The 20,250-nt window shown below is 39.5% G+C and overlaps 1 protein-coding gene across 1 annotated transcript in view; it reads left to right on the top strand.

Annotated features, from left to right (window-relative positions):
• LOC150086760 (uncharacterized) overlaps positions 1–20,250 on the top strand; it is a 429,070-nt gene that overhangs the window by 378,677 nt on the left and 30,143 nt on the right. Inside the window, exon 15 of the mRNA XM_090372247.1 lies at positions 8,425–8,520. Coding sequence (XP_090228373.1) covers positions 8,425–8,520 — 96 coding nt within the window. The remainder of the gene's footprint in view (positions 1–8,424; positions 8,521–20,250) is intronic.

The following is a 20,250-nucleotide window of genomic DNA, read 5'->3' as shown; positions in this document are numbered from 1 at the left end:
TCTGATCCACCAGGGGTTCCCCCATCTCTGCATTGTGAACTCTCTTTGTATGACACAGAACTCCGGAGTCCAAAGATTTAAAAAGTGTGTGCGGAGTGGTATGTTGTGTAGTGTTATGTTCTGTTGTTTCTCTGACCATTTAGCTGTTGGGACCCACCGTCGCCCACACTTTGCCACGAGAAGACATGTCAGGCACCCAGTAGATTATTTAAGCACTTTGGCAGGCCCCGCCACCTATTTTCCGAGAATTTCAGTGGCAAGACCTATATAAAAGGGGGGGGGGAGTGAACACTAGAATTTGGAAAGGCTGAAAGAGGTTTACAAGAAAGCAGTTGAATTTAGATGTTAATTAGAATTTGGCGGCATTGTTAGGGGTGTACTCGGTCAGTTTAGTTAGGGGGGAGACTGGGGGAACGAACAGAAGGATGAGGATGATAGAGTAGGCATCCCCAAAGAGGTCAGTGGAGATGAGCCCCACCAGGTGAAGTATGGGGGGGAGACAGAGACCCATCTCCTCCCTCCCCTGCCTTGGAATGGGGTTTTAAAGGGAACCGGGTTTGAGTACCCAGTTCAGATCGCCAAATGGCATGTTGGCAGCAAAGCCACAGTATGTCTTCAACAGTGATGGTTGTCAGGTCCATGTAGTGTCGAATCCGGTAGGAAGGGCAAACTGTCCATCCCGCTCTGGGGGTGGATATGTTAGCTGGCAGTGGGGAACCCACCAGGCGATGGGGGAGGAATAATCCTTCTTTGCTCAGTGGGGGGTGGGAGAGACACATTTACTTCATTCATAATCTGCATTCTCACTCTACTTACATTCTATTTTTATACTTTTTTCTTATAATTTATATATATATTTTTTTTTCATTAGGTTATTTATATATATATATGTTTTTTTTTTTTTTTACTCACTCGTACATCTTTTTTTTCAGGGGGGGATGCAATGGTGCATAATGTAAATTTAAATACTAATACTTAATAATTAAGCTAAATAACAAAGCTTAAAACTAGGGTTAGTGTGTACTTAACTGTAACATTTATGGTTTGTGTTCTTTTTCTCACACACTTACACTCTCATTCATTCTTCTGGCTTTCATTTCATTTGTTCGACTCTTGCTTTCTATCCTGCACTCTCTGGGCACCTCAACTTACTGTTATTCTTCAGTTGTGGTGCAGGCCTAGCTGAAAGTTTTTTTTCAGGCCAGGGGAGAATGCAGTGATAGTGTTTGTGTTGTTAGAAAATGTTTGTTAGTATATATAAAGTAATGTAAGTTATTATTAACTTTGTATTCTTTCAGCCAATTACATTTGTTCTTCCACTCATTCCCATTCACCATAACATTCATTCACTCTCTTTCCCTCGTGCTGGGTCACGCTTTCTTTCACCATAATTGGTATTTGTTTCCTTTTACCATAATTCCTAATTCACTCTTTCACTCAGCAACCAGCCTATTCATTCTGCCTTTCATTCTCATTCATTTTACATTGCATCCCCTCACTACCTGCTATCAGCTTACTGATATTTTTCAGCTAATCTGCTTTCCTGGCTGCTTGTACATCTCCCTTCCCTACATGGTTACTTATTTGGTGTGGGATCCCAGGTTCCTACACATGGTAGGGTAGTCCTGGGGGGATACTAAGGTAAACCAGAGTGCCTAGCTATCAGGGTGCAGAATACTGCTGTCCTGACAGTTTTTAAATCATCGTCTGGGCGTGGTGCGGGACATGGACAATTTTAACTATTGATTATTGTTTAATTGCTGGGGGGCTGAATTGCTATTCTTTGGATAGTTCTGCAAATTTCAAATACTTTCTGTGTGAAGGTTGTAAAGGCTTTTTAATTTTTCTCTTCTATAATATATTGAGGTAAACTCCTCGTATTATTTTACTAATACTTCTATAATGAACAGATGTTCTTCTCCCCTGGGAAGGGGGCCAGTCTCTGCTATTAGTTGTGTTCGGGGGATGTCATAAATTACACATTCATATAGAATGTGTGTCCAGTCTTCACTCTCACCACAGGTGCAATTTGGATCATCAGTCAGCCCTAAGGAGGTTAGTTTTGCCTTTAGGAGCCATGACCTGTCAATATGAATCTTGTAAAAAGTCCAGAGGCATACCACTTAGGCGGCTTTGGGCTGACCATTGCCACCTGTGGCAGAAACCATTTGATAACCTCTGGTTTCCTGCTCCCACTTTGTTTGCCATAGCTCTTGGAGCTTTGTGGCTATTCTTTTTCTTTCAGTGTTGAACATGTTGGTTGTATCAAGGGCTATCCCCAGAAATTCTGTGGGTATGCCCTTTTTAAGTCTATACAAGCCTCTTTTGGCTACTTCTAGGTAAAGTGGGAGAGTTCCGGCCAGCAACTGTAGTGCAGGTGTTCTCATTGTGTGACATGCTCTGGTAATGGTGAGAAGTATTGTCCTTTGTATCGATTCTAATTTATTCCTGTTTCTTACTATGGCCGAGCGGGTGAACCATGCACCAGCTCCATTGGTGATAACAGGTAGGAACATTGCATGGTATATGATTGCCAGGGTCTTTCTTTTGAGCCCCCAATTTGATCGGCTGATCCTGGCAATCATACCTGCATAATTTCTCACTTTCTTCGCCAAGTAAGTCAAATGGGGATAAAAAGTTAATTTTGAATCAAAGACCACTCCAAGATATTTTAGTTCTGTTACCATTTTTATAGTAGTTGTGTTAATTTTGATTTGTGGACGTCTTCTTATGTCTAAATTGCCTTTTAGAAGTATTTGTTTGTTTTTTTCAAGCGATATTTTAAGCATGTGCATTTGTGCCCACTTCTGCAGTTGCAAGAGGGCAGCATTTTATCTTTGCTCTACAACCACTCGCTTGTTACCTTTTACAAGGAAAATCATGTCATCTGCAAAGGCCAGGCTTTCCACAGGGCCCAGATCCAAGGCCAGAAATTCATCCAGAACAATGTTCCTGACTAATTTCTGGCCTTGGATTAGGGCCATGTGGAAAGGCTCCTGTGAAACATCAGTGAGAGTTGTCTAGTCTGGTCTTGCCATAGAGCTTGGTTTCAATGACTTTGCAAAAATGCAAAGCTCTTGAAATATCTGTGGCAAACAGCCAGCAGAAACAGACATTCACCTGGTGTCTGGCATGTGCCATTGAGCATCTGTGTCTCAATTCAGGGGATGAACCTTAAATTCTAAGAAATATAATATGTTAAAAACTTTATTATTATTGGTCTCTCTTGTTTACATGTCTGATATTCTATAATTGAATGTAGCAAATCATAATTAAATTTTTTGGTGAAAGTAAAGAAAGCCTGCATGAGAAGCATGCAAAAGTTCGATGAGATTTACTGGTAAAAGTACTTTGCCGTAACAGCATTTGTATTGTTGCTCACTTGGTAAACAGGCGGTGGGTGTTATCGGTCAGGAGTAGAAATTGAATCCCATGGGAGATTGAAACCCTCCCGAAGTGGAGGGGGGTAACCTGACCATTTTTCTTTAGAATCACTGGTGGACTAGTGGATAAATTGTTTATTAAGAAAAAAAAAAAAAAATGGCAAAGGAGAGGCACAGCAAACTTCAAAAAAATTTACCGGTGAAACTACATTACTAACATTTTTTACGACGCCAGAACTTCCAGTATGATTCTGTTCGTGATTCGATTAGTTAATTCGATTAGTGATTCTAAAGAAAAAAAGGTCAGGTTAACCCCCCCCCACACACATTTCAGGAGGGTTTTAAGCTCCCATGGGATTCAACTTCTACTCCAGACTGATAACACCCACTATCTGTTTACCGAGCGAGCAACAATACAAATGCCGTTATTGCAAAGTACTTTTACTGGTAAATTTCATCGAACTTTTGCGTGCTTCTTCTGCAGGCTTTCTTTACCTTAGCCCAAATGCCGTTACGGGAAAGTACTTTTACCGATAAATTTCATTGAACTTTTGCGTGCTTCTCATGCAGGCTTTCTTTACCTTAGCTAAATTTTTTTTTTTTTTTTTTTTCAATTCAGTAAAATAAACTAAAAATTAATATTTTATAATTAAAACAAAAAAAGTGTCTCACAGAAGCCACACAAGAATATTTGTTCCCTTTATGGTGTGAGTCTTGGGGGAGGGGAGATTAATTAAATTATGTATGTATGCTTTTTTATACCACACTGCAATATTTTGTAAAGGACCAACATCATAAAGACACTCATCGTTGCTGAGACTGCCTTTCTTCTCTGCAGTTAGTGAATTCGAAAAGTGTAAAGATGTGTAAAATAAAATAAAAATTCAGTAACTTTATTTCTATTATTTTACTTTTTCACACTCTGACTGTGCTAGCTATCATATATGCAAGTGGTGTTTGAAAAGTTCATGGCCTGATTATGAAAGAATAGCAGTACAGCATTAAAAATTTCAATATTTGAATATATGGTCAAGGTCATCCAACAATAACCTTGATCACATATTCAATTGTAGTAGGCAGGACTCACTAATTTAACCCCAGGGGCTCACATCTGGTGAGTATAGGCTTGGCACACCCAGGGTCGTGAGCTGGATATCATCATTCTTCCCTTCCTTGGTGATTCTCTTCTACTTCTCTCTCTCTCTCTCTCTCTCAGGGTAACAGAATTTTTATTTTTTTTTTGGCTGGTGCGGCAAAAGCCTCAGGCTTCCTTGTACCATATGGCTAATGATAATGATATTAATATCCATCCCTATATCTAAACGCCAAATCTTAGCAGCCTTGAATTCAACCCCATCCTCTACAGCTGTGAGTGCAGATAGGATACCCCAGTTCATGCTTAGATGCCCTGGTCCATATATCATCCAGCCCCTTGTTAGCATCTTCAATGCAGTACTAACCAAATGCACCTTTCCCCATCAATGGAATGGCTATCTGGTAAGACCACACCCAAAAATTAATAAGAACGCCATCATCCATCATTAGAGAAACACTTGAAACCCATCTCCAATTCCTCGTGTCTCCTGAAACTGCTAGAAAGGAGAGCAAGTACCTGCCCTCCTATGACTGCTTGAAGACCACTACTGCATGGGGGGGGGGGATGCATTGCATTTTCTCTTATCACTCCTTCAGAACTGTGCAGTCAAACTCCATAATTCCAACAAAATCTATACTAAGCAAATATCTACAGGAGTACCACAAGGGGGAGTCCTCTCCAGCCTCCTCTTTACTGCCATCATATCCCCTTTTATAATCCAGAGACAAGATATATTGTCTTATGCTGACCATTTAAAAATACTGACCTCCATCCCAACAAATGCAGACCTCAATATGATCACAGAGGAAATTAACAGTGTGCTCCTTGCACTAATAGGCTACCTCAAACAATTTTGCCTTAATATCAACCCAGCAAAGTCTGAGTGCATGCTCTACTCCTTGAAGAAAGAGACAACAACCATCTTGCCAAATATGAACAGAGTTTCCATACTTCCTGTTTCATATCATTTAGATTTGGGGGTTGTTTTTGACACAAAGCTGAGATTTAACCATAACATCGACAAACTCATCAAGTGGGCAGCGCACCTCAAATGGAGAGCGAAATGGCACCTGCATTATATCTCAGACAAGGTCACAGCAACAAAATATGTCAGGACTATCATATATCCCCTGCTACTTTATGCAGCAGAAATCTAGGAGTCAGCAGCACCCATGAACATAAAACCTATCTGGGCAGTGGAATACTGGCTCCTCAAGTGGGTAACCTACAAACACAGAATACCACCCCAAGTCCATACGACTGAAATGGCCCTGGCCCTGGGAATTCCCAGGCTGCCCTCTCTCATTGAAGAAAGAAGACTGGTAATCACAGTAAAGATACTGGCTGGTCTCATCACATCTCCTTCTTTCTGGGATCTCTGTAGCTGGAGGATATCACCTGCCCAGCTCAGTGCCACCCCAACAATTTGCCCTCTTCATTCATGCCTCCACTTATCAGATCACTTCCTACCCTACTAGATGCTCAGACAAATCCAGAACATCGATGCCAACCAAAAGAAATTTACTGTTAACCGACACTATAGACACGGGATTCTGGGCCCCACATGTCCCATGGCTCCCAATTGCTCAGCATGGACAGAGGGCATCATTGAAACAATCTAGTCACATGCAAATTCACCCCAGGTTCCGTCCAGTAAGGAATAGTCAATGAAGGTCCGGACAGTCTACAAAATGAAAAACCTTCTCTTCTTTGTATCTAAGCCAGCATGCTTTTCAATCACCACTTTAATGCTCCTATTAATTATTGAGCACACCAGGAGCCAAGGGTATGTGCATCGACTGCCTCTGTTCATGCTGTTCTCTCACATGAACTACGAAGACAAAAATTGGGACTTTCAAGTGTATCAAGTGTCATTTTGTTTATTTAATTTTAATGTTAGGTTACGCCAGTTTTTATTTAATGTAATTTTGTTTAATGTCATTTCATGTCATCTTAATATTTTATCTAACTTAATGTCATTATGTATGTCATTGTATCATCTTATTTCAGTTAATGTCCTATATTACTTAATGTCAATTAATTTATTTCTGTAATATATCTGGTTGTCATCATCTCTGTAAGTGTCAACCCCTGGCTTTTTGGCTGTGAAGGGACATTGCAACACTGTCCATGCTTGTATCTATTACAAATGAAGGTGGTGCAATAAAAGACACACACACACATACACACACACTCTCTCTCTCTCTCTCTCTCTCTCTCTCTCTCTCTCTCTCTCTCTCTCTCTCTCGATACCTGAGTATATAAGGATAGCAGTACAGTGTTAAAAATTTCTGTACTTAATGTATAACACTTCAAATAGTAAACCACCAAGTTTCATGAGGCTTCAATAATGTCTTTTTTTTTGGATTACAGGTCCTGAAGTCAACAAAGTTGTGTGAATGATAAGAAAAGATGGGCAAAATCAGTCACAGTGAAGTCATTCAGTATTTGGGCAAAAATGGACTAATGCTAAAAGCAATTCATGAGGAAATGGTTACAGTATTGGGGGATGATGTCCCCTCCTATTCCATAGTTAAGAAGTGGGCAGCAAAATTTAAACAAGGGTGAGAGGGCCTGGAAGATGACCCATGCTGTGGAAGACCCACAACATTCATCACTTCAGAAGTTGTTGACAGTGTGCATAATCTGGTGATGAGTGATCAATGAGTGACAGTATGGTACATTTCCAGTGTCTTAGGCATCTCATCTGAACATGGGTACCACATAAGAACAGAGGTTCTTAATATGGGAAAGGTGTCAATGTGACGGATCCCAAAGTTGTTGACAACAGATCAAAAATCCATGAGTTATCAAGAAGTGAAATAACCATTTTCATCATTTCCAGCAAATTTTCTTGCAAAGTTTATGACTGTGGATGAGGTGTGGGTCCAGCACTTCCAGTTATAGACAAAGGAGCAGTCCAAACAGTGGGAAGAACAGCTCTTATTCTTATTATTACTAGCCATATAGTGCAAGGAAGTCTGAAGCTTTTGCTGCACCAGCTAAAATAAATTTCTGAGTCACCCTGAGAGAGAGAAGTAGAAGGAAATCACCAAGAAAGATAAGAATGATATGATGATATCCAGGTCAGGATCCTGCTTCTCCGCTTTAAAGAAAGCCAAATCAGTTCTTCCGCTGGCATGGGGTTTTGGGATGCTAATGGAGCATTGCTAGTGGTGGATTACCCTCAGAAAGGCCAGACAGCCACAGAAGCATATTATGCAGACCTGGTGAGTAATTTGTGGGAAAATATCAAAGACAAATGCCAAGAAAAACTGAACAAAGGAGTCATGCACCACCAGGAGAATGCACTTGCTCACAAGCCTGTCATTGCCACAGCTGCATTGAAATCTTGAACCATCCCCGATATTCACCAGATCTAGCACCATCAGACTTTCACCTGTTTCCTAATTTAAAAAATATCTGGCTAGCATGTGTTTTGCCACATCAACAGTGATACCATTGCTGCAGTGGATGCATTCCTTGAGGCCCAAGAGGAAACTTTTCTCACAGCTGGAATCAATTCATTGGAGCATTGGTGGTGAAAGTCTATTGACTCCAAGGGGGACTTTGTTGATAAATAATATGTTACCAGACTCCTCAGATAAACCCTTCATACTCAGGCCACGAACTTTTCAAACATCCCTCATATTTTGTCACTATTTTCCTAGTTGTCAACCCACATTTTATTATTTATACTCCAGTGGTGTTTTGCTACATAAATCACATCTGTGCATATAGAAGGCATGAACTCATTTTTCTAAATAGTTTGGGATAGTTATATCATTCCATTCATTAGTTTACAATGGAATTTTAATTCACTTGACTCTTCTTTCTGTTAATGCCTTATCTAGTATATTCCATTCCAGTAGTTCAGCTTAGGTGTTTGACTGTCATTAACCCTGCAGTTATTAATTTAGGTATAAGCTCTTTTCTATTTTCCAGAATGAAAATCTTGTGAAGGTATTGTCAGATTTTGGTGATATTCCAGCAAAACCTAATGGTAAAGTAGAAGAATCACTACTGGAAGGAACTTTGCAGGTAAATTTCCTTTATTGTTATAAAAACAGTTCTCATTTTATTCGAACTGCATATATTCTACTTGAACACAATTAAAATATATCCAGTATTTATAATTTAAAAAAATGTTTTTTGCTTTATTCATATGAATTAGCTAGTTTAAATGTAAATTAAATTGCTTTATAATATATCTCCTATGATGTTTTTTGAAGTTTTTTTCTACCTTAACAAATACACTGTCCAGTCAAAATGTTATGACCATGTTTTTAGCAATCAGCCATCTCCTTCCCATCCCCTGCCTGGTGGCACATGTGTCACTGTGAGAACCACTAAATGTGATACTGCAGGTTTGTGACATGTGGTCCATGTGAAGTACTTGATTGATATGGGCAAGGGATGTGATTTGAGAGACCTTGAAAAAGGGATGATTATCGGGTACCAGTTGAAGGGTGGCAATATTATGAAAATTGTAGATCTTGTGGGCTGTTCGTGGAATGCTGTAGTTAAGGTGTTTCAAGAGTGGACTATTAGTGAAAAAAGCGCAGGTGCTGAGCCAGTGGCGGGTACCCATGCCTCACTGACCATCATAATGTGAATGTAGGCAGTTCCACCTTGTGCAAGCCAATAGACGGAATGCAGTGGAAAGCAGTTTAACCAGGATGACCAGCAGTGTTCCTAAGACCACGATCTAACAAACTCTATATCTGCTGCTGGAGTAGGTGCCCATCCAAGTTACTTGTGCTTATGGTTGCCTGTTGCCAACTATGTCTAAAATTTGCATCTGAAGGAGTCATTGAAACATGACAACTGGAAATAAGTTGCTTTTCCTATGAGTCATGTTTCCTGCTGTGCCACATGGATGGTAGACAGAGGGCACAGTGACAAACTGCATAAAGAAATCACTCCAATGTCCAAGTCCAACAGAAATAGCAGGTGGCGGCGGTGTTTTGGTAAAGTGTGTTAGTTGTCTGATGGCACCAAGGGTTCCCTCATCTCTGCATTGTATTCTTTGTAAGTGACACAGAACTCTGTGGAGGCCAGAGATTTAAAAAGTATGTTGGGAGGGGTTTGTTGTGTAGTGTTATGTTCTGTTGTTTCTCTGACCATTTAGCCATTGGGCCTCTATTGGGACCCACCACTGCCCACACTTTGGCACGAGGAGGCAGGTCAGACACCCAGTAGATTATTTAAGTACTCTGGCAGGCCCCGCCACCTATTTTCCGAGGATTTCAGTGGCAAGACCTATAAAAAAATAATAATAATAAAAATAACATGGGGGAGACACTAGAATTTGGAAAGGCTGAAAGAGGTTTACAAGAAGGCGGTTGAATTTTTAGATGTTGATGGCAGTGTTTTGGTATGGGAGATGTTTTTGTGGGATATGAGGGCTCTCTCAGAGTCCTCATATCTCTAGACCACACTCTGAATGATAAAAACTACCTATTCATTGTGGCCAATCAGGTACATCCTTTCATGGTGACTGTCTCCTTGGATGGTACAGGTGTGTTCCATCAGGATAATGAACTCTGCCACAGTGCCCATTATTGTTTCAGTAGCCCATTGAAAACGAATGTGATTTCCAGGTGCTACCTTGGCTGCCAAATTTTCCAGATATGAATCCCACAGAACATCTCTGGGATTACATCAATCAACAGATCCAGCATTTGGATCCTCCACCATGGATGACTATCACAGATCTGCAGGATGCAATCCTGGCGATATAGTACAACACACCTCCTGTAATGTTCAGAGGCCTTAATAGAATCCATACCTCACAGTGTGGTGCTGATTTACTGGCAGCAAAAGGAGATCATGTCTGCTATTAAGTATGTGGTCATAATGTGTTGACTGGCAGTGTGCATTTAGTTTAAACATAAACCGACCTTGCATTCTTCCTTCTCCTGACTCTCTCTTCAACATCCATCTAGTTTTTGTGTTGTGTGCTGCAGGTCCTTATATATTACATTTTTTGGAATATTAAATATTAAAAAAATATTTCTGTATCTTGTTATTTTTCACAATAATATTATTGAAATTTTTTTTTTATTTATGGCACTTCTCTCTTCTCAGACTCTATAATTTGTGTATTCTTTAGACTTGCATGTTTTCTGTTATTTGTGAAATTCTAAAATCAGCTTGTATTTTTCTAGAAAAATTTGGATAATCAACAAATGAGATGGGAAGTCTTTCACTTTATATGACATAGCCAGGTGGGCAGGAGCACCAGTGCGTAGCACACGCTTCTTGATTAGACCGGGGTTCGAGCCCGTGACCTCCAAATACGGAGGATGCGGAAAGGTCAGGGAATGACCACCACATATCCCTGGAGCAATATGGCCTTAGTTGCTAATGCTCCTAAAAACCAAATACAGTCTGTCCTCGTATAGCATGATAGTTGCGTTCCTAGAAACCCTCGTGCAATGCAAAATCGTGCAATATAAACAACAGCCCCTATGGGAAAAGTAGGGTTAGGTGCCGACCACCCAAGATTGAACACACATTTGGAACCAAAACATTACCAAACACAATAAATAATCGGGTAATTTTAATTGTTATAAAATACTTACGTATTTTATAACGATTAAAATACGTAATAAAAATAATATTATATTATAATAAAGTATTTTTAGTATTTTTTACAGATAAAATATGTATTTTATTCGTAAAAAATTTATTATATTAAATAAAATATTCGTAATAAAATACTTACGTATTTTATAATACGTAAGTATAAATTATAATACGTAAGTCGTAATAAAATATTGCTAATGCTTTTGCTTCTATCGTAAGCAAACTTGCTTTTTGTTTGATTTTCTATCCAAAGAGATGACAGCCGTTCCATTTCTTCCAATTCTTTGTGTCTTAATCTAATGGATTTTAATTACACTTTGAGTTGTTCCCGCTATGAAAGTTGTTTTTATTTTCTCTGCATTCTTTGTAATTCTCCGCGTTGCCTCATTTAGGTCTGTAGCACGTGCAATATCACATGGTTTTTCATTTCGCTCAAAGCGTTTCACAATTTCATAATTTTTCTCTATCGACAGAGGCGGACAGAAGCTTTACGGGGGAAACCACAGTGGGCCGGAGGCCGGTGTGATTTTGGCCATAAACCGTAGTATGAGGCCAATATAAATTTTCCCGGTTAAGAATTTTTGATCCAGTCCGCCTCTGTTTATCAATATTGCTTTTTTTTTTTTCTCTGAATCTGCAGTGTCTTAGCCAGAACGCTTCCTTTTCACACCTTTTAAGTATTTTACTCATTTTTAGGGAATAAAGCACAATTACAAAACGAGGAGGCACACTTGATACACATAAACAAAGCTGCGCACGTGTAGCAACTGAACAAACAACACCGTAAAGGCCGAGATACACTATTAACACCTCACATTTTACTAAAGCACATTTCTGGGGGTTACTACCATAAAACAATAAAAACAATTTCCAGTTGCGTTTCTGCTAGTGGAATCTGTTATAAACTGGTAGTAAACTCCATCTAATTGCATTTGCGATTATATCGATAGCTGGAATTGTGTTGGTTTTTACGTTATTATGGTGAAATGTGTTTCCCCTTCACTGATATAAAACACATAAATACATTGTCAGAATCTTCTTCGTTCCTATCGTGTTGCGTTCAGTTGGGGTGATTCCGCATTCGACTGCCATTTCTTGTAAACACAAAGGCGAATCGTGTATAAGCGAATTCGGTTCGTGTTATATAAGATAACGTTCCCCTATTTATAAATCGTGTATGATCGAATTCGTGTAATGCAAACGCGTGTTATACGAGGACCGACTGTAACAGCAACTTTATATGATTAGAGGATCAAATCACTTGTTTAAGGAAAAACTTGGATGCTACTCGAACCAAAATAAATTATATTTACGTGGAGCTTTCAAGAAATGTTTGATTAAGAGGGGACATATTCCCCTTCTGCCCACCCCTGAATATGCCCCTCTGTCCATCTGACTAAGCCTTATACACTCAGTCAGATTTTATTGGACAATGACGACAACATAACCCTTATGTAATGAACGTGGGATAGTATTAGATGCCCCAGCTGATGTTGCAGATGAACTCAACAGCTACTTTGCATCGATATTTAAAGAAGAAAAACCCTTTATGTCAATGAGAAATTATGGGAGTAAAGTTGAAAAATATGTAATTAATGATATTGATACTGAATTTTTCACATGATTATTTAATGAAAAAACTTCGCAGCCTACAGGCAAGTAAGGCTCCTGGGGTGGATGGCATATACTCTATAATTTTAAGGGAGGCAGCAAGTGAATGCATTGAACCATTGAGACTAATTATGAGAGCATCACTGGACTCAGGAGCGATTCCATTGGATTGGAAAAGTGCTAATATGTGTCGGATACAATAAGGGTGGTTCTAAGAGTGCAGTCGGAAATTACTGACCAGTCAGTTGAACTTCAGTTGTAGGGAAAATCATGGAGGCAATGATCAAGGGTGGAATTCAGGATCACTTGGATAGAAATGGAATTCTGAAGGATACGTAGCATGGTTTAGTAAGGGGAAAATCATGCTTAACAAATCTGGTTAGCTGTTTTGACAGGATTACTCATGAGCTGGATTTAGGGAATAATTTTGACACTGTTTATTTGGGTTTCAGCAAAGCATTTGACTCAGTCTCGCATGAGCAGTTACTGGAATAGGTTGGAATCACCACAGGGAAAATCCTTAGATGGATGGCAGTATGGCTTTGGGGCAGGAAGCAGAGAGTTGTGATAAATGGTTATTCCTCAGATTGGGTTAATGTGAGAAGTGGGGTTCCCTAAGGATCAGTGTTGGGACCATTGTTGTTTTTGATTTTCTTAAATGACATCGATGAAGGGATAGAGGCATGTTGTCTAAATTTGCAGATGATGTAAAGATTGGTAGAGTAGGTGATGATCACCACCAAGCAGAGCTTCTTTAGAGTGAACTAGATAGACTTCAGGGATGGCCATAAAAGTTGCAGCTATGCTTTAATCCAGCAAAGTGCAAGGTCTTACATCTGAGGAACGGTAACCCCAAAATAATTTATACTTAGTGGAGTTAAACTTAAGTAAGTAGCAGAAGAAAGGGACTTGGGAGTTATGATACGGTCAGACATCAAGTTTTCCGAGCATTGTAGACAGGTTTCAAGGAAGGCTCGTAGTGTCCTATCAATGATTTATCGAACATTTGCTAGTAGAGATAAGGACATCGTAATCCTGTTATATGAAGCTATTGTTAGACCACAGTTAGAATACGGTGTTTGAGTGTGGAGACCGCACCTAAAAAAATGACATTAAGCTCCTTGAAAGGGTCAAAAGATGGGTAACTCGGCAGGCGAGTTCGGCAAAAGGATGTCCTTATGAGGAAAGACTTCAGATATGTGGATTGCACAGCTTGGAAACTAGGCACCTTAGGGGTGACTTAATTGAGGTGTGTAAGGCTCTAAGAGGCAATATTAAAATGAATGAGGGTTAAATTTTTACGGTTATAAATGATTCTAGAATGAGGGACCATAAAATCAAGTTACGGGAGGAATGTTTAGACTGAATTGCAAGGAAGTTTTATTTTAGCTAGCGAGTTATAAATTACTGGAATAAGTTACTCACGTGGGTGGTAGAGGCTGGTAGTTTGGGGAAATTCAAAAGTCAGCTGGATAGTTATTCACAGGAGGAGGGAAATGCATAGGTTGTCTACTTCCTTTTCTCTTATTATAATTTATTAATTATTTATTTTATTTTATTTTATTATTATTATATGTTTATCTTATGTTTATGTTAATAGCATTATATATATACAGGTGACCCCCGCTTAACGCTGATCATTCGTTCCCGAAAAACAGAGCGCTAAGTGAATCCGCGCTAAGCGAGCGCCGCTTTCCCATAAGGTAACATATGTATTTATGAGCTGCGGTCAGTGCCATAGGATATTTCCTAATGAATAATAAACAGTAATGAAAAGATGCACAAATGTTGGTCAAAATATTTAATATTCAAATATTTGCACATATAAAATATTCTGCATTGCATACGTATAATTATGTGGTAACTACTTGCGTATCAAAAGTAAATTTAAAATTCCAATTAAAATAATGAATTTAATTTAATTGGTGAATTTAATCATGAAAAATGTGTGCATTTTGAATTGAACTTTGGCCCTTTTCCAAATAAACTAAAAGGGGTATTAATTTTAAATCCCCCGCAGCGTTAAAACCAACAATAAAGTCAACCGATCCTTCACCGCTTTGAAACCTGGCATGTTTTTTTCTTCTTTCAATATGAAACTTCTTTTAGGCATTCGTTTCCACAAAAGTCCTGCTTCAGCTATGTTAAAAACTTGTTGAGAAGTATAACACATAATACCCCTCTTCAATAATTTTAACAAAAGTTCTTTTTTGAAAGTTTCGGCTCCTTGATCTGCACTTGCGGCTTCTCCCTGGATTTTAAATCTATTCAACCAACCCTTACCAGTTTTAAATGGTTCCACTTTTTTTTTCTTTTTTTTTTTTTTTAGGCGAGTTTTCTTCAGATCATCATATTGGCTAATCTCTTTCTCACTCTTTTTAATATTTAACTTAACTGAATTCTGCATTGGAATATTATCTTCAATAAAATTAAAGTCTTTCCATTTCAATCCTAATAGCCGGCCTAGTCCTAGTTGCTTGCAGTGGAACAGCTATCTTTCCCGCTGCAAAAATTAATTCTTTATTTTTTTATAATTGTTCTTACAGTTAAAGTTGCAAGTCCTAAATTATGGCACACATCCGTTTGTCGTTGACTGGAATCGATTCGCTTCAAAACGTCTAATTTAATTTTCAAATTCAGTCTTTTTCTTACATTTATAGTCTTCGTACTGCGCCCAGACGTTGTTGCTTTTTCATTCCTATCAGTCATTATTAGCTCTTCGAAAATGTAACCGCGTTGGTTGAATTAATTACGATACAATGTTCAAGTAAACTTTCCGTTACGCATGATGTCTAATACTCTACTGAGTGATGACTAGACTTCGGATAAATGCATATAACGCAAATATTACAAGCAATATACTTGATCATTTTTTAAAATGTTGATCGTGGAACTACGTGACAAGTCACTGTACTGAAACTAAATTAGCGTGCGAGAAAATTTTACTGAGCGTGGGAAAATTTCTCAACTCGGCGTGGAAAACGTTTTAATGCTGTTTTGGTATTCATTTTCAAGCTATCGACTCCATCAAATGAAACGATTTCGTTAATATGTCAAAAATGTAATCTGTAAAAGAGCGTTATAGTGATCTGTGACAGCGTTATAGTCAGATACGGGTTATAATATAAGAACAGCGTTATAGTGAATCAACGTAAAGCGAACCGCGTTATAACGGGGGCCTGCTGTACACTGAAAGGACAAAATTCATGGAATACCTGGTTCCTGAGCAATGTGACACTGTCACCTCTCTCGCTAGTGGATGAACCCACCGCTTGGCTGGTATATAGGTACATTGCATTCACGTAGATGGTAATTCGATATCAGTATGGATAAACGTCGTGAGTTAACCAACTTTGAAAGAGGGATGATAGTGGGTGCCCAACTCGTGGGTCACTCTATCGTGAAGGTGGTACAGAAATTGTGCTATAGCCATGCGAAAGTATAAAGAGTGTATCGGGAATACACTATTTCTGGGATAACATCTTATTGTGGACGGCACTGTGGGCAGAGAAAAGTGTTGGATGAATGTGGCTGTAGACATCTGTCTCACATTGTTTTAGCCAACCGGAGAGTGACAGTGGCACAAATCACTGCCAACTTCAATGAAGGAGCGCCAGAAACGTCTCAACAAAGGCGATCATTAGCTGCAACTAGGTTATGGGAGCTGCCGACCCACCAGAATCCAATTGCTAACACCACGACACAGGACTCTATGCTTCAGCTGGGCAAAAGAACATCGGCACTGGACCTGGGATGATTGGAAATGAGTCTCCTGGTCCGATCAGTCCCATTTACAGTTATTTTGAGCAAATGGGAGGGTGCGGATCTGGCAGAAACCGCACAAAACTATGCACCCGTCATGTCAACAAGGAACTGTTCAGGCAGATGGACAGTCAATTATGGTCTTGGGCATGTTCAACTGGCACACGTTGGGATTTCTGGTATGTCCATCTCCGAATGGTCCAGGTTATATGTCCATCCTTGCAGACCATCTGCATCTCTTCATGGTCATTGTGCACCCACAGAGCAATGGACTCTTCCAACAGGACAATGTGCTTTCCCACTGGAACAAACTCCTACTAGTTACCACTGAGCTGTGGTGACTAGTAGTAGTAGTAGTAGTAGTGGCATGTGATGCAAGAAAGCAAGTGTATGAGCTTATGCAGCATCAGCCAAAAAAAAAAAAAAAAAATCACACCATTCCCTCCAAATGTGTATCCAGTTCCTCCTTAAATTTAACCTATCAACTTCCACGACCGATGGGAGTTTGTTCCAGCAATTAACCACCTGCTGGCTAAAGGCAAATTTCCGCACATCTATTCTACATCTGCCTTTTCTTAATTTCAATTTATGTCCCCTTAGGTTCGTAATCTGAACAAGTGGAAGGATCCCATCAGAATTCAGCGTGCTCAACCCATTCAAGTCCTTATAGACCTCAATCAGATCACTGCGCAGGTGCCTAGTCTCCAGCCACTTCAATTTGCAGAACTTAAGCCTCTCTTGGTAAGAGGATCCCTTCATTCCCCTCACCAATCTTGTTGCCCTTCTCTGTATACGCTCAAGAAAATGTTCATCCTTCCTAAAATGAGGCCTCCAGACCTATACGCAGTACTCAAGGCACAGTACTCCCGACCATTGCCTTATACAGAGGGACAATCACCTCCTTTTCCCTGCTAGCAAAATTCCTATATATCATTGACAAAACCCCATGACCTGCCCTGTCTGCATTGCTCAGAAAACTTCATATCTGACTGTACAATTACTCCCAGATCTTTTTCATTTTCTACCACCTTAAGTCTAGTACCACACAGTTGGTACTTTTCTCTCGGGTTACTTCTACCCATATGCAGTACTTTGCACTTGTCAAGGTTAAACTTCAGTTGCCACTTCTTAGCCCATCTGCCCAAATTATCTAGATCCTGTTGCAGTAGCACACTGCCATTACTGTCATTAAAAACCCTGCCAACCTTTGTATCATCTGCAAACTTCGACACTAAGCCTGATATACTTTCATCAGTATCATTGATAAATATACAAAACAACAGTAGACCCAACACCAAACCCTGTGGGACTCCACTAATAACATTAGTCCATGAAGAGCAGCACCCATTGAATACCACCCTCTGTCTTCTCCCACTTAACCATCCTTTTATCCATTGTAGCAACTTACCCTTAATACCATTCTGCTCCAATTTGTACAATAGTCTTCCATGCGCAACAGTGTCAAAAGCTTTCCTGAAATCCAAATATATGATATCAAAATTATTTTTTGCATCCAGTTCCTTTGTAACCACATCATAATGACTAATCAGATTTGTCAGACAAGACTTCCCCTTAACAAACCCATGCTGTGTCTGAATTATTGCTGCAGTCTTGTCTAGATGATCCTGCAATGCATCTTTAACCAGTGACTCCATTATTTTACCCGGAACAGAAGTTAAACTAACTGGTCTGTAATTACTCGGGTCACCCTTTGATCCCCCTTTGTGAATTGGGGATACATTTGCATATCTCCAGTCTGTGGGAACCTCCCCTGAGTCCAAGGATGCTCTCATAATTATGGCTAAGGGTTTGCTTAGTTGCTTTGCCACCTCCTTTAATATAACTGGATAGATCCCATCCACCTCAGGTGCTTTTCTTATGTTTAACTTCAACAATTTCGCCTCCACTTTGCTCTCAGTTATTACAAAATCATTACGTATCCTGCTACAATTTGATAACCTTCTGCCATTTTCAAACCTTAATCATTCCTCATGTGTGAATGTAGATGCAAAATACTCATTCAGTTTGTTTGCTGTCTGAGCAGGATCATCAACAGTCGAAGCATCGATGTGAAGTGAACCAATCAGATTCATCCCCTTCCTTTTAGAGTTTATATAAGTAAAGAAATCCGTGCTGTTTTTCTTAGCATCTTTTTGCCAAGGATTTCTCGTAATCTGCCTTCGCCTCCCTAACCTCCTTTGTGACCTGATTACAGACTAGATTATATCTGCCATAGGCTTCTGAGTCACTTGATAATTTATATGCATCCCATGCATTTTTCTTCTCTATCACGAGTCTCATTAGTTCATTTGATAACCATTTAGGCCTAAACCTTGTACAGTATTTCTTAATAGGTATGAAACTTTTAGTAGCATCCACGATTAATTCCTTGAATGCTTCCCACTTAGAATTTACTGTTGATAACTGTTTTTAAATTCTGTACAGTTGATCCCACTGTACAGAATTTAAAAACTGTCTGAGACCACAGTACTCCCCTTTACGGAAGAAAAAACCCTTTCCTTTTCCCCTGATGGTAATTAAATCTTTAAGTAAATCCCACATCAGTACACTATGATCACTGCCACCTAGTGGTTCCTTTATCTGCAAATGCTTAATACACGAATGATCACTGCTGATAACCAGATCAAGAGTATTGCTCTCTCTGGTTGCCTCTCAAACATGCTGCTGCAGAAAACAATCATCCAATAAATCCACAAAAGTCTGACTAGTGTGTGAGTGACCAACACACAAGTTCCAGTCAATATCTGGGAAGTTAAAATCCCCCATTATAAGACATTCTGATTTACTAGCCCACTCTATTTCTCTGTACAATTATTCATTGTACTCATTCGAGTCTTTGGACTAGAACATGGTTCGAAGAGCATTCCGCAGGTTTTACCACCATGGAATGTACTCCCCGTTCACTGGACATGAATCCTGTGAAGGATCTTTGGGATGCTGTGGAAAGGCCCGTTTGAGCTTTGGATCCTGCGCCCAGGAATGCAACAGAATTATTGACATTGGTGCAACCGGCACGAATGGAAATACCTGTGGAATGCTTTCTTGAACTAGTGGACTCTAATGCCTTGCAGTGTGACTGCCTTATCCGGGCGAAAGGTGAGCCTACCCATTCCTAGGTGGGCATCCTATGATTTCTGTCCATTCGTGTGTGTGTGTGTGTGTAAAGATAAGCAGCAGCCATTATCAATCAACTGCAGGATGGAAGTTTCCTCAACAATTCATGTTGAGAGAAATGGACCATTAACTGCCACGCTGGTCTAGTGTGGATTGGCAGATTGGCCATATTTAGCAGTCAAGGGGTTGAACCTTGGTCTACTCAAAGAGCGTGTGTTACTGCACTCCCGCTCCTTACCACTCAGCTCCATATATATACTCTATTATTTCTTATTATATGATTTTTGCTACAACAACAATTAGGACCCTGCCATAAATTATATATATATAATGTTGTTAACTATAAATATATATACAGGTTGAGTATCTCTAATCCAAAATTACAAGCTAAAGGTTATAATGATTTATGCATCAACATCGAGCCATGATGATGATGAAGAGGTTGAAGAAATGTACACAGAAATTGAGAGTCTTCTAGATGAGCAGAAAACCCACTACACTATCATTATGGAGGACTTCAATGCTAAAGTTGGAAAGAGACAAAACAGTGCAGAAAGGAGAACTATAGGAAATTTTGGGATTGGTGAAAGAAATGAAAGAGGTGAAAGACTTGTGGAATTTGCAGTATCTCGAGGATTGACAGTAATGAACACTTTTTTCAAGAAAAGGGTG

The sequence above is a fragment of the Mastigoproctus giganteus genome, chromosome 4, assembly GCF_048544385.1.
Source record: "Mastigoproctus giganteus isolate SK-2022 chromosome 4, ASM4854438v1, whole genome shotgun sequence".
Taxonomy (NCBI): domain Eukaryota; kingdom Metazoa; phylum Arthropoda; class Arachnida; order Uropygi; family Thelyphonidae; genus Mastigoproctus; species Mastigoproctus giganteus.
The sequence above is the reverse complement of the archived record's forward strand: the minus strand, read 5'-3'. Positions and strand labels throughout refer to the sequence as shown.